General features: G+C 46.6%; 1 protein-coding gene across 5 annotated transcripts in view; it reads left to right on the top strand.

Annotated features, from left to right (window-relative positions):
* Window positions 1–12,525, top strand: part of PACC1 (proton activated chloride channel 1) — a 34,194-nt gene extending 21,669 nt beyond the window's left edge. For all 5 annotated transcript variants that reach the window (XM_053310051.1, XM_053310039.1, XM_053310070.1 and 2 more), the window contains exons 5-8: window positions 472–614; window positions 6,920–7,064; window positions 9,856–9,957; window positions 10,763–12,525. In XM_053310051.1, the coding sequence (XP_053166026.1) occupies window positions 472–614; window positions 6,920–7,064; window positions 9,856–9,957; window positions 10,763–10,924 (552 nt within the window). In that variant the 3' untranslated portion in view covers window positions 10,925–12,525. The remainder of the gene's footprint in view (window positions 1–471; window positions 615–6,919; window positions 7,065–9,855; window positions 9,958–10,762) is intronic.
* The last annotated feature ends 239 nt before the right edge of the window (window positions 12,526–12,764 follow it).

Here is a 12,764-nt window from a genome sequence, read left to right on the forward strand (position 1 = left end):
TCACACTCCCTCTGTCAATTCCCAGTTGGAGATCATCCATCAGGCCAACCAAGGCAGTCTCCACCCCATAGCCCACCCAAAAGCCAGTTTGAAATGGGTCTAGATAATCAGTTTCCTCCAAGACCGCCTGGAAGGTTGGAGACAGGTCTGTAATTGCTTAACTCTGAGGGATCCAAGGCAGGCTTTTTCAGAAGCGGTCTCATGATTGCCTCCTTAAGTCAAGGAGGCATCCTGCCTTCCCTCAGAGAAGCATTTATAATCTCTGCCAGGCCCTCAACAACAGCTTCCCTGCCAGATATTATAAGCCATGTCTGGCAAGGATTGAGAGGGTAGGTGAAACAAACCAAGGCTGGATTATTGTTTGTGTTGTGCCAGTCCAAGTTAAATATTCATGGTTCTGCATGACAGCTGAACTTGCCTGTAGTGCTGTACAATAATACTGCTATCCCACCCTCTTTCTTGTGTTCATAGAAATATGCTGTAATCGTTAAAGGACCTGAGGATGTGAAGAAGCGAGAACTGGTGTTCATGCAGTTCCACCTCAATAAGACAGACCAGGATTTCAATGCAATAGACTACCTTCTCTTCTCCTCTTTCAAGAACTTCCTCAACAGGTACAGCATAATTTCCATTCAAGTAAAAGGTGGAATCCTTTTACTTGGATGCGTCCTTGAATAGTGAGTCCCCTCAACCCTATCAAAGATGCACCAGGCCACTTCCGTTGGGCTCTGATGAGCATCGCAGTACAGATAGGGTTGTATGCTTGCATTGGCTGCACATGTGTGAAGAGGAGTTGTGGTCACAATGCATCTCTAGCTTGGCCTTCCTAAAGGAGCCCAGCTGGGAATGCCAGGTTCTTTTCTCCCATTCCCCCATTTTATCCTTGCAACAATCCTGTGAAGTAGGTTAGGATCAGAGAGAGAGAGAGACTGGCCTGAGACGACCCAGTGAACTTCTGTGCTAAGTGGGAATTTTGAACTGGTCTCACTGCTCCTAGTGTAACTATTACACAATACTGAAATGCAGCTCTCTTGCTGAATTGGGCTGATAGACAAATATAGGTTTATCTGTAAAAATAACAGAGGGATACAGGGCTGCCTGGATGGATGGATCTCCTACCCCACCCCCCAAATCCCCACTTCCTTGTAGGAAATCGCATGGGGCCATAGCTCAGTGGTAGAGCATCTGTTTGCATGCAGAAAGTCCCAGGCCCAATCCTGGGAATCTCCAGCTAGGGCTGGGAGAGCTGGTCTAGTGGTAGCAAGCATGACTTGTCCCCTTAGCTAAGCAGGGTCTGCCCTGGTTGCGTATGAATGGGGACTTGATGTGTGAGCACCGTAATGATTCCCCCTCATTGGATAGAGCCACTCTGGGAAGAGCATCTAGGTTTCACGTTCCCTCCCAGGCAGCATCTCCAAGATAGGGCGGAGAGAGAGTCCTGCCTGCAGCCTTGGTGGAGAAGCCACTGCCAGTCTGTGATGACAATACTGAGCTAGATAGACCTATGGTCTGACTCAGTATATGGCAGCTCCCTATGTTCCTATGTTCCCCAAAACCTTGGAGAGCTGCTGCCTGGCAGTGTCGACAAACCCAAGCTAGATGAACCAATGGATCTGATTTGGGGTAAGGCAGCTTTCTGTGTCCCTGAGAAGGTAAAGGAGGCTTCTAGCTGGAGGATTCCCCCCCACCTGCCAAGCTGCCCAGGGATGGTTCCATTTCCTGTCCTGATCCCTGCTAACCTAAGAGGTCAGAAACCAGAATTATAAGTGCTGGTGTGAGTGGTACATATCATACCATGGCTGGTTGTGCAAAAATCTGGATTTTTGTTGTTGTTCCTCTGCAGTCAATTTTTTTCCTTCCACTTGTATCAATTCATAGTAGCTCTGCTATGTGGCATCTTCCTACTAAAAGTCTTGAGCATTGCAGTTCAGTGATGGTATGGACTCATATGCTTTATGAACTGTAATTCCCAATGTTTCCTATGGGTGGCCGGGAAAGAATGACTATTGACTCTGATTATTTAGGAACATAGGAAAGTTTCCAGGTCCGGGAAAGATCCCTGCAGGGGTGTAACTATAATAGGGCAAGGGGAGACAGTTGTCTGGGGGTCCACTGCCTTGGGGGTGGGGCCCAGAGGCACATCACATGACCGACTCCCCCAGCCGCGCACCCGCCCCAGCTTCCTTCAGTTGTATTCATCCTCCAAAATTGATGTGAGTCTTAAGACCTGGAGCTACCAGAACAGCATGTCTTTCTCTAGTACCATTAAATGACTGCATCGTCCACAATTTACAAAACCTTTAAAAAAATAATTTAGGCTAGGATGATGTTCTATTGTGGCACATAGGTTATATATAAAAATTTTATTATGCTTTTTGTTACCACTATTCAGCCTCATTTACGATTTCTTTACTTCATGAGCTGAGCTTCAATGAGGGGAGGGCATTTTAAAATCTTGTCTCTGGGCCGACTCCAACCTTGCTACGCCCCTGGATCCCCATCTGAAATCCCAGTGAAATCCCACTGGCAAGCAATGCAGGCAATCCTGGACTGATTCAATAAAAAGCAACAGTCTGTATGTTCATGTTCAGGATGTACACCTGAGCAGTGTTGTCTCTAAGGCGTGTGCACATGTGTGCGCTCATAGGTTTCTAGATGTCCGCTCCGTTAATTTTAGATCCCGCTCAGGTTGAATCAGGAAGGCCCCATTCTGAATGCAGGTGTGCACACACTGCCTTGATTCTGCCGCCCAGAACAAAACTCATTCCACACACACATTTGAAAAGAAGAGAGAGAGAGAGAGAGAAAACACTGCCCCTGATCCCGAGAACTACATGCCTAGCTATGCACACACAGCATCCCCCTCCTCCCAGAAGTAGCAGCTCACCATGCTGCCTCCAATGCCATAAGTACATAGGAAGCTGCCTTATATCGTGTCAGAACATTGGCCCATCTAGCTCAGGATTATCTACTCTGACTGGCAGCATCTTCTCCAAAGTTTCAAGCAGGAGTCTCTCCCATCCCTACCTGGAGGAGATGCCAGGGACTGAACCACCTAGGACCTTCTGCGTGCAAAGCAGGTGATCTACCACTGAGTTACGGTCTCACCCCCATTTAAGCCTGTGGTATAGATGTGGCCCTTGTGGCTTATGCTTTTAGTATCTCACTAGGTAGCACAAGCAGCCATGTCGCAGTTTGCTGCCAGTGAATCTTAATTGTGGAGGGGAACACTCCATGCATTCACACATGATTACTTGCACTGTAGGAAATCAAGCAGGATTTGTTGTCTCCGTAGAAGGAGAAATTCCTCCCTTCTACATACCACAGCATACGATACCTTTAGACAGGCTGCTACATGAGCCAACAACTAGGCTACAAATGTTTTGCTTGAGACTCCACATCTAAGTGAATTCTGGGTAATTGTCTGTTCAGAAGCTTTCCATATAAATTAAGCTTAGCGTGAATCATACTCTAGACTCTGCACTTCTTTTTCTTTGGGCTCTTCACATAGCATACTTGGCTGCCTTGGGAACCCACAATTAGCCTGAGTATGGAAAGGCTTTCAAAATGTTGTGGGTAAGATTTAATAATTAAGAGGCCCAGCCAGGGCTGGTAATGGAGCTAAAAACCCTTGCAGGCAGTCTTGTGGAAAAGCATTTATTCCAGCTTAATCATATTTCCATCAGAAACCAACTTGAGTAAATCACTTCCGTGGAAATTAAAGCAGGGAGGAATCTGGAAGCAACCACTTTGCAGTACTATTAAACAAAGGGCCTTTCCAGATGAAATGGACCACCATTATTCAATTGTTGGTGAGAGTTCAAATGTCTGGCTTCAAGGAAGCACTTCTGTTGCTGAGGTAAATCTATTTTTCCTAGTTCAGGAACATTTCAGTAAGTGGATGGTGGGAAGCAGCAATCTTTCTTCCCACTTTCCATTTATTGCTTTCATCTGCAACTGTCCATAAGGACCCACAGGACAGTGCCTGTGACATGCAACGATACCATCGTGGGCTAAAAGGATGAATGGTTTGACTCCATAGTAGGCCTCTTCATACGTTCATCACTGTGAACAAGTGATGGTGATTGGTTCCTCGTGCCTATATAAAAGTATTGTTACGGTTTGCATTTCAATCTTTAGAGGCGATATGCTTCTCCACTACTACACGTGTGGGAGCGTTTGTCTAGCTCCCTCGGTTGTTTTTTCTTCCTCTCTGCCTTTTAGAAAGCTAGAGTTTCTGCTTTTTGAAAACAAAGAGAACATGACCCTTTCCCTTGTGCTGCCTTTCATCCTACCTCTCCCACAAGCTGCTCCGGAACCTATTGGCACCGTGTCCACGGCTGATTGGGATTCCTGTTAAAAATTGCTGACCGCTGTTAACTGCAATGCACTACTCTTTAACAGTGCTGGCAATGATTCCCGATATAGTGCACCCTCTGCCAAGAAAAAACACCCACCCGCCCCCTTCAATGGGCATTTCATCATGCAAAGCAGGGTCTTGTACCTGGTCTCCTAACCTCCCTAGAAAGGTTTGCTGTGCAGGCACGGCCAGCTCCATGTTTGTGTTGGCCTTTGGGCAAGAGACTTGCAGGGTTCTCTTTCCCAGCCATGAGATCCAACCCACCCACCAGTAAATGTTGCCACCCACTCACTGCTGTAGCTCACTCTGCCTCTCAGTGGCCTCCCAAGCAGCCAGGAGGAGGGTTCGCTTTGGGACTGTCCTCGGCTCTTCAGCCATCCATGAGCCCTGCAAAACCATCCCATCTTTTCCCAACTGCCAGCATTGGCCATATGTGCTATGCCCTATTAAGGTCGGGGGTTGCGGTAGTACAAAACCGGCAATTGGACCCAGCTCATCTTTACTGCTTCAGCAGTGCCAGCCCAAGGGGCCATGTGGCAGCAGAGACAGATGATTCAGCTGTTGTTATTGGCTCAGCTTATGATAGGAGACTCATGGTGCTGATTAAATGGAATTACTTATTTGTCAGCATGTACATCTGTCAGAAAAGGCCTAATATAGGAGTTATGCTTAAATGTCTTGGAAGGACCCAGAGTGGAAAATCTAGTTAAGATGTCAGGAAATCTTTCAGTAGCACCCTCTGGCCTCCCCCCTTTTTGGGTGTGTTTAGTTAAATCTCGCCCCAAACAGATTTGCAGAGACTGCAGGGGTTGATTTGTGGCTTATGGGGTCAAATCTTGCTTTTTATGAACTAGAGGAGTCTGCACAAACTACCAGACACCGCCATTCTTTGCTGCTTAGCCATTGGAATGCTGATTTCTAGTTCCACCAATAATAGGTTATTCAAAGAATATGTACTGGGACCTCAAAGGACGACATTCAGTTTTATACTCCTACTTTTACTAAAGTTAACTGGAACAAATTGACCCTTTTAAACTAAAGCTTCATAGTACACTTGTCAAAGCCATTCCGTTGCTCCACTGAAGATATATTCTCCCCTCATTAACCCCTGCTAACTGGGCCAAGGGGCACCTTTTTTTAATGTGAGTCTCTTTATTTAACAGGGGGAGAGAAACTGGCCCTATCCACCCCCAGCACAGTACCTGCAGTGAGGTACTTATGGTTATCTTATGGTTTATTTTTAGACTGTGAGCCCTTTGGGGACAAGGATCCATCTGATTTATTTATTTATTATTTCTCTATGTAAACCTCTTTGGAAACTTTGGTTGAGAAGCGGCATATAAATGCTGTTATTGGAAACTAGCATATCCCCGTATGCCTTTGCATCTAAATTGCAACCAAAGCCACACTGTACCAGTGACTGAATGATTGTATATACAGTATGCCCATGGCTTTTACCGTGGGTGGTAGCTGCCGACATAGCTCATGGCCTGCATAGCTTGTCTGCTTTCCATCTGCACCAGTTGGCAGCTTGGCCCTGCCCGGCCCTGGGACCTTGTGCAGGCAAAGCAAAGGCCCTACCACGGAGCCAGCCCCCTCCCGCTCCAAGCTTGCTTAAGCAACCCAGGCACCCCCTCAAGTAAGTTTGGGAGAGGGGCCATGGCTCAGTAGCAGCCTGCACAAGATCTCAGGCCAGGCAGGGCCGGGCATTTGTAAGCAGAGAGAGATGCTGCCAGTCAGTGTAGCTCAGGGCTGCTCAACTCTGGCCCTCTTGCAGACATTGGCCCACCATTCCCATGATCCCTGGCTATTGGCCACTGTGGCTGGGGATTATGGGAGTTGTCGTCCAAAAACAGCTGAGGGGGCTAAGTTGAGCAGGCCTGGTGTCAATAATACTGAGTGCATCGCCTTAAGTAGTGCAGTGGGAAAATGCTTGATTAACAAGCAGAAAGGTGGTTGCCGGTTTGAATCCCTGCTGCTACTATATCGGGCAGCAGCGATATAGGAAGATGCTGAAAGGCATCCTCTCATACTGTGCCGGAGGAGGCAATGGTAAAACCTTCCTGTATCCTACCAAAGAAAACCCCAGGGCTCTGTGGGCACCAGGAGTCTAAATCGACTTGACCACGGCACACTTTACCTTGAGCCGGATAGAAGGTGAGCCTCGGTAGAAAGCAGTATTCTGCATTAAATGGAATCCTATCATTGTGAAGTGGGAGTGGAGAGCTTGAAGACTCACAGGGAGCTTGAACTCACAGGGAGCACCCCTGGCTGTAGAGGCCGCCCCATTCATCGCACCCAGCTCCTCCAGGGCATCTTTTGGCACATGCAAAGCTGACACCAGTTCCAGGTGACAACTTTGTGAGCTCACCGGGCTCACAGAAATGCACAAGGAGTGCCTTCCTCAGGCTCCTGGAGTCCAAGCAAGCAAAATCTATGTTGAAACCTCAGGCATAAGCACGCATGCGCACACACCTGTCCCACCAAAGCAAATCGACCTAGCAGAACATTTTGATCTTCTTAAATTTCTGATAGTAACATTTGCTCTCCCTGCTGCAGTCCAAACAAATCGGAGTTCATGAAGGCGTGCGAAAGCTCCTACTCCAGCTGGAAGTTCTCCGGCGGTTTTCGAACCTGGGTCAAAATGTCTTTGGTGAAAACGAAAGAAGAGGATGGCAGGGAGACAGTTGAATTCCGACAGGAGGTAAATGAGTTGCTCTCCTGAGGCTCCCTGACTGCGGTAGGCAACCAAGCACAGCTGTCATTGCTGGCGGAGGAGTTCGTGTCAGCAGGGTTGCCTCTGCTACAGTCATGCTTTGCTACCAGGGCAGGTGGGGTGGGGGGACACACTAAAGGTTGATCAGATTGACAGAAGATATATAGCACACTGTTGTGATTTCATGACAATTCATTCTTGCCCCTTCTCGTGTGCTCCCTGCTTTCTCAAGCAATGAGTTTTGGGGCAACACTGCAAAGCTTAGGTTTCTTTGGATAAGATGACATTGGAGATTTAACGGTGGTGTTATGAGCACCTTTTCTTTATAAACAGACAAGCAGAACAGGTTGGAAGCAGGGAAACTAACACAGGTAGCAGGAGAGCTGGTCTTGGGGTAGCAAGCACGACTTGTCCCCTTAGCTAAGCAGGGTCTGCCCTGGTTGCATATGAAAAGGAGACGATGTGTGAGCACTGTAAGATATTCCCTTCAGGGGATGGAGCCACTCTGGGAAGAGCATCTAGGTTCCAAGTTCCCTCTCTGGCATCTCCAAGAGAGGGCCGAGAGAAATTCCTGCCTGCAACCTTGGAGAAGCTGCTGCCTGTCTGTGTAGAGCTAGATGGACCAATGATCTGACTCAATATATGGCAGTTTCCTATGTTCCTATGACCACTACTGCCACATCAGTTTCCAAAAGCAACTGTTGCACCCCAGTTTTAGCCAGCTCCACTGAAAAGCTCTGCTCTCCTGACCTTCAAGCTGCAGCTAATGGTGCTTTGCTCCTGCCACTCACAGAAGGCCATGACATCCCACATGCCCAAGAAAGATTCCTAGCTATTAAATACTAAGCCGTTCAATAAGGGCCCTGCTCAGCCTCTCAGGCAAAACTGTAGTAATAAGCTGGTTCATAATCAACAGCCAAATGGACACAGAGACTCACATAGTGCTTCAGTGGCTTGTTTCTGCTATCAAAACATTCTTGTAAAAAAGCAGCTAAAGTAAGTGCATGGGGCTGCCTAGGTGTCCTCTTGAGGCTGAGGAAGAGAAGACGTGTGGGAATGGGAGGGAGAGCTGGTGTTGTGGCAAGCATGAATCAGCACAGTCCAACCCAGATTTGCATTTGCACGGCAAGATATTCCCTTTAAAGGATAGGGCTGCTCTGGGAAGAGCACTTGCATGCTGGAGGTTCCAAGTTCCCTCCCTGGCATCTCCAAGATAGGACTATCTTGGACTAGCCCTTTGGGAATAGAGATCCGTCTTATTTATTTATTATTTCTCTGTGTAAACCGCCCTAAGCCATTTTTGGAAGGGCAGTATAGAAATTGAATGAATGAATGAATGTAGTAATAATAGTACTAATAATATAAAGCCTGTAACCTTGGCAAAGCCGCTGCCAGTCGGTATAGACAATAGTGGGTGAGATGGGCCAGTGGTCCGGTTCCTAAGAGGTATCTTGGATTCTCAGGTAAGGTTCATGGTTTGATTTGATTGGGTTTTCAGGAACTCTATGCAAGAAAGTACAACTCCTAAGTGAGCAGTTGGGTTACCTTCAACCAGACAAGGGTGGGGGCAAGTTCCAAAAACCACCTCCACCCCCCAGAGGTCCCACTGAACCTTGATATCATATTATGTCATAAACGTACCTGTTGGAAAGGTTCTTCTGCTACTTGCATGCTGCAAGGTAGCAATGAGCATGCATCAAAGCACTGGCTGCTTCACAGGCCGGGTTCTTTTCCACTGCAGCTGGCTCTCTCCCTGCTCCTGTCACCAGACATCCACTTTGTCTCTGGCCAAATTTGCCAATGGGAAGGGAGATTGCTGTTGCTAGCGCAGCAACACAGAACAGAGGCCAGCATGGAAAGTTGCCATTGCTTGGATGCATGTTTAACATGCTTCTATACTGCCTGTCATGTGCATCCCTAGGTGGTGTACATAAATTAAAATACAATATAAAAACAGGATAAAATGATTAACAATTACGGGATAAAAGTAATTAAGAGCCTGAGAAAACAGGTGTGTCTTAAGGGTCTTTTAGGGATGTGGGGAGTGGGGCCAGTGAGCAGGGGGCAGGAAAGCACAGGGAGGAGTGGCAGCAGCAGGCAGGTGACACCCCTAGTGGAAAAAGGGACAAGGGACAACCCCATGGCTCACTTGCCAACTGAGGCAGTCGCCTCACATGGCCTCATGACAGAGCTGCCCCTATATAAAGGATCAGAGCAGTGTTGACATAAAGACACATTTGAAAGTAGTTTACAGAATAACCTTCCCGGTAGAAAACACTCAATACAACCTAGACTAGCTGAGCATTTGAAGAACATAAGGTCCGTGTTAACATATAACATGCAGACACATTTAGAAATGAAGCTTTCTGCAAAATTAGTAAATGGATAGCATTACACCATATCGTGTGTGTGTCTGGGAGCAGATACCTGGTTTACAAGCCACATGTACTTTAGTTCTTCTCTGTAACATATTTGGAGGGAATGATTTGCTTCTTTGCAAGGACATTTTCCTAACCTGCATCCCTCTTTCCCGAAGGAGTTGTAGTGCACAAAGCAAAGACGACAGGTGCAGAGAACACTTGAGATTGTGAAATCGCTCTTATTTTTGTTCACCGAGGATCAGGTCTACCACATCTAGTTTGCTGGGTGGGGTAGAATCACTAATGCACAACTCTTGGTATATTTTGTTTTGGAGTTTTCTTCAGATGTTGGGGGAGGGGGTGTACTCTGGAGCTGCCTACATGATTATAATGGCAAATTTCTCCTTGCCGTTCTATAGATCAGTGTGATTAACTATGTTGCACGAACAGAACCTGGAGGCAACCAACTGTTTTTTGTGGTATTTGAATGGAAAGATCCTTTCATTCAGGAAGTTCAAGACGTGAGTAAATGTAGGGCAACTTCTTCTTCCGGGCATTTAAGCCAAATGGCATGATGTATCATTAGAACTTAACCTCTTCTTGGTGATGTTCAAGTTATAGAAAAGCATGCAGGGCCACAGTTGGCTTCCTGATAGAGCACATGCTTTACATGGGTAAGGCTCTTGGTTCAACCCTTGGTATCTTTGGTTAAAGGCCCTCAGACAGCTGGATGAGAAAAACCTCTTCACAACTTAGGTCCCTCAACTGTTTTTGGACTACAACTCCCACAATCCCAAGCCACAGTGGCCAATAGCCAGGGATTATGGGAATTGTAGGTCAACAGCTACAGGAGGGCCAAGGATGAGCAGCCCTGGAGGCCTTGACATCACAAAAGTGTTAAAACAAGTTTGCCTTTTAAAAAGCTATGTCGTCACAGGTAGCCACATCTTATCATCGCTGCTATTTTGTGCATGGAGCACTACAAGTATACAAACGTTTGCTCTCATTGGCTAACATCCAGACTGACAAAGCACCAGTGCTATGGAAGCAGCACTGATGAGGTAGCATTGCTTCTGAAGTTCCATATGAATGATGCAGCAGGCTGCACAGCCCTCAGGAACATTTTTGTGTAACCCAGAACAAGTAATTGAAATTTGCTGCCACCACTCCCCCCGTCCACTGGATGATGGCCGATACTTGGTAACCAAGGAACAGTCAAAATATCTCACAATAAGAAGAATCAAACATGTATTTCTATGAAGAAAAATATATATTTCAACTGCAAACTTAACATTTAAATCATGAGTTTGTTGTTTCTCTCTGTAGATTGTCACTGCAAATCCCTGGAACATGATTGCTCTGCTTTGTGGCATTTTCTTAGCTTTATTTAAAGCAGCTGACTTTGCCAAACTCAGTGTGAAATGGATGATAAAAATCCGCAAACGACATCTCAAGAGACGAAGTCAAGCCCTTAACCACATAAGCTGAGGAGTGAGCACTACTGAATGTTCTGGAATACACTGAAGAATACAAATGACAAGACTAAACCAATACAGAAGCCATTGACATGCCCACAGAAACTGCATTGATACGACTTGCTTTGTCAATGCACCAACACTTGAAATTTCAGAAATCTAAATCCATGCTCTTTTTAGAACATGAGCATCTTCACTAAGCTATTGGTAAGTGGTAGGGAGGTTTTTGGAACAGTATTTAACCTCTTGAAGCAGAGGTCATGGCCAGTATGGAAGGGCAAAGTAGGGGTGTGCTCAGAACTGAACCACCGGTCCATGCAAGCCAGTTCAGTTGAACCCAGCCAGTGATCCAGTCCATTTGGTTGACCCAGTTCAAGGGCTATGCTTGTAAAGGGGAATCCAGTGATAATTCCCCTTTACAAGCAAAGGGGGAACCCTGCAGGGTTCCCTAAGGGTCGCAAGTTGGCGAGAGGGCACCTTAACGGCTTTGGTGGCTCCTCTAAAATCCATCCGCGCTCCCCCACCAGCAGTGCAGGTCAGCAGTGGGCCAGTTCTGGCCTCCATGGAGGCCAGAAAGGTTTTAAGGGCGGGGGGGGGCGGCGGCAGTGAGAAGGACACCTTACTAGCTTTGGCAGTGGCTTTAACCCCCCCCCCCGCGCGCTCCCCCACCCCAGCAGCGCAAGCTGGAACGGGAGCACCAGCAAGGCTTGGAGGAGCTGCTGCCACCAAATTGCCCTCCCCCCCCCCAAAAAAAACCCCCTTTAAAATGCAGGTTTCCCCTTTGCTTGTAAAGGGGAATCCTCATCAAATTTCACTTTAGAAAGGTAGCCCTTGAACTGGGTTGAAACTGCCTTTTTTGAGCCTGGTCTTGTCCAAGTTTGAACCGGGCTAGTTCAGATCAAACCCAGTTCTATTTGAACTGGTTCTGCACACTCCTAGTAGTGAAGTAAAAGTGGGTCTTAGAAAAACATTCCTGCACAAGTTAAGATGGCGTTGTCTTCGTCATGGAGTCCAGAACTGTAATGAACTTAGTTCATCCTGTTACCTTCCCAAGGCATAGGTTTGCTCCTGAATTCAGATCTCTGAGAAGAAACCCCTGCTCTGAGACCCTAAAGAGATAACAGCTTTAAGACAAGCTGCCACTTGGAATGGACAGTACACTATTGGCCTGATTCAGAAGGTACCATGTTACAGAAATATTCTAGGGATAGTTCTGTCAAGCAGGTAGACCGCAAGGGGTAAAAATGCATTACTAGGTTAGACTAGGAAAGGTCTGTACTAATTGTACCTTGGATTCATGCTGAGGCAGATGAGTTTGGTCAAAGCTGGTTTTCCAGCTGCATTGTGTCGGTAGCAGTCTTTCCCTTCACTATTCCTGCCAGAAGTCCAGTCTCAGCTGCAATCCCTGTCCCTCAGGTGTTTGACCTATAATTGGCTCAGGAATGCAGCAGACCTAAAATGGCTGTGTCATCAGAGGAGTGAATGGTCAAAGAACCTCTCTCTGCAGAATTGAGCACTGAAATGCTTATCATCAAACATTCTTATTTGGCTAAAATGCATTAGGTTGTGTTTTGAAACTTTTTTTCCTTCAATAAAGTTACATCTGTCTGAACATTCAACTTGTTAAACTATTTCTACTAACCAAACTGGAAAGGTCTTCCAACTTCCTTCCTACCTTTATATAGATATAGCAAGTTTACAGGGTATAGATAGATACTAATAGATAATGGAAGTTGTGCCACAGACTTCAACAGAAGCAAGCTTTGTCCTCAAGGTTAGCAAGTACTAGACCAGGGATGTCAAACTGTGGCCCTCCAGCTGTTGGCCTACAACTCCCATCATCCCCAGTCACA

Source organism: Hemicordylus capensis, chromosome 1 (genome assembly GCF_027244095.1).
Source record: "Hemicordylus capensis ecotype Gifberg chromosome 1, rHemCap1.1.pri, whole genome shotgun sequence".
In the NCBI taxonomy this organism is placed as follows: Eukaryota; Metazoa; Chordata; class Lepidosauria; order Squamata; family Cordylidae; genus Hemicordylus; species Hemicordylus capensis.